Raw genomic sequence first — 1977 nt, forward strand, 5'->3', positions numbered from 1 at the left:
TCCGAAATTGCAGTATACGACTTGACCAGTCCCCCAGTCATCTAGAGAGAAAACCTTCCTACAAACTGCACCTATCATAAAGAAGATGTAGACTCACCAGTGTCCAGAGTGTTGGAAGGTATTCACTCATCTTGGAAGTATGAAGACTCACATGTTAGTGCATTCGGGTGAAAAACCTCATAAGTGTCCAGAGTGTGGGAAGATGTTCAGACATCTTGGAAGTATGAAGACTCACATGTTAGTGCATTCGGGTGAAAAACCTCATAAGTGTCCAGAGTGTATGAAGCAGTTCAGACAACTTGGAAGTATTAAGACTCACATGTTAGTGCATTCGGGTGAAAAACCTCATAAGTGTCCAGAGTGTGGGATGAGGTTCAGACAACTTGGAAGTATTAAGACTCATATGTTAGTGCATTCGGGTGTAAAACCTCATAAGTGTCCAGAGTGTGGGATGAGCTTTAGCCAGCTTGGAAATATGAAGACTCACATGTTAGTGCATTCGGGTGAAAAACCTCATAAGTGTCCAGAGTGTGGGATGAGGTTCAGACAACTTCGAAGTATGAAGACTCACATGTTAGTGCATTCAGGTGAAAACCCTCATAAGTGTCCAGAGTGTGGAAAGAGTTTCAGACGTCTTGATCATATGAAGTCTCACAGGTTAGTGCATTCGGGTGAAAAACCTCACAAGTGTCCAGAGTGTGGGAAGGTATTCACTCATCCTGGAAATATGAAGAAACACATGTTAGTGCATTCGGGTGAAAAACCTCATAAGTGTCCAGAATGTGGGAAGAGGTTCAGCCAGCTTGGAAGTATGAAGACTCACATGTTAGTGCATTCGGGTGAAAAACACTCATAAGTGTCCAGAGTGTGAGAAGAGGTTCAGACAGCTTGGAAGTATGAAGACTCACATGATGATGCACATTGATGAAAGACCTTTAGAGTGTGATGAGTGTGGCAAAAGGTTTAGAAATCGTGGATCTATAATACGTCACATGTCAGTACATACAGAAGAAAGGCCTTTTGAGTGTGATAAATGTGGCAGATTATTTAAGTCACGTAAAGGTATAAAAGCACACATGTTAGTGCATTTGAATGATAAACCTTCAGGAGTGTCCAGAGTTTTGGAAGAGATTCGGTCATCTTTGTAGTATGAAAACTCCCAAGATGGTGCATTTGGGTGATAGGTTAAACATTTTGAGTGTGAGAGATAAATCAGGAAATGTTTTAAGTATAATGTATAATAAAGCACATATTAGTTCATTAACTTATAATACCATTTTTCCAATTTTAAAATTGTCGGAAATTGTAAACTTTATCAGGAAAATTTCTTGCACTCTCCATAGCTGCAACCATTATTTTATTATATTTTTTATACAGTTTTAGCTTAACCAATTCCATATACTGTATTCAAAAACATGGTGTTGCTACTTCACTGTAACTTGTTTCTCACTCTGCCCTATTTTCCTTTCTGTCGTCATGATCGTATATCTACAACTGGTTCCAATTGTCTTCTTTGATATCTGTGTACCTCATAGCTTCCATTCCACTTCTCTGCCACTGAAGAAACGTGGCAATGTTCCACTGCCACAGTGCTGGCAGTGGCAGTGCCATCACTGCCACCACATTTGAAGCCTTGAAAGCAAGCCAAAAGCACTCTAGTTGATAACTTTTAACTGTGGTTTTATATATATATTATTGTACTATTTTTATGAAATATTAAATAATTTTTGTTATTTTGTTTAATGACTGAGATATATAAATCAATAACAAATATATATTAGACTGGAATTTATTTCAGCTAAACCTCTTCATTTATATTTGCATCAGTTATTTTTAGTAGTCTGGCCTATCTACAGGAGTTATAGTGATCTAACCCCTGTATTATTGTATGCATTAGGATAGATTCTGATAAAAGGCTAACCTTAGTTCAGTAGTCATTTTAGCCTGACTGGTATTTATAGTTTTCTGAGTTGGAAA

The 1977-nt window shown here is 37.9% G+C and overlaps 1 protein-coding gene across 1 annotated transcript; it reads left to right on the plus strand.

Moving 5' to 3' along the window:
- Positions 1-223: 223 nt before the first annotated feature.
- LOC138356189 (zinc finger protein 85-like) lies at positions 224-856 on the plus strand. Its single transcript, XM_069311917.1, has one exon. It carries the CDS (start codon positions 224-226, stop codon positions 854-856), a length of 633 nt encoding a protein of 210 aa, XP_069168018.1.
- The last annotated feature ends 1121 nt before the right edge of the window (positions 857-1977 follow it).

The sequence above is a fragment of the Procambarus clarkii genome, chromosome 6 (genome assembly GCF_040958095.1).
Source record: "Procambarus clarkii isolate CNS0578487 chromosome 6, FALCON_Pclarkii_2.0, whole genome shotgun sequence".
In the NCBI taxonomy this organism is placed as follows: domain Eukaryota; kingdom Metazoa; phylum Arthropoda; class Malacostraca; order Decapoda; family Cambaridae; genus Procambarus; species Procambarus clarkii.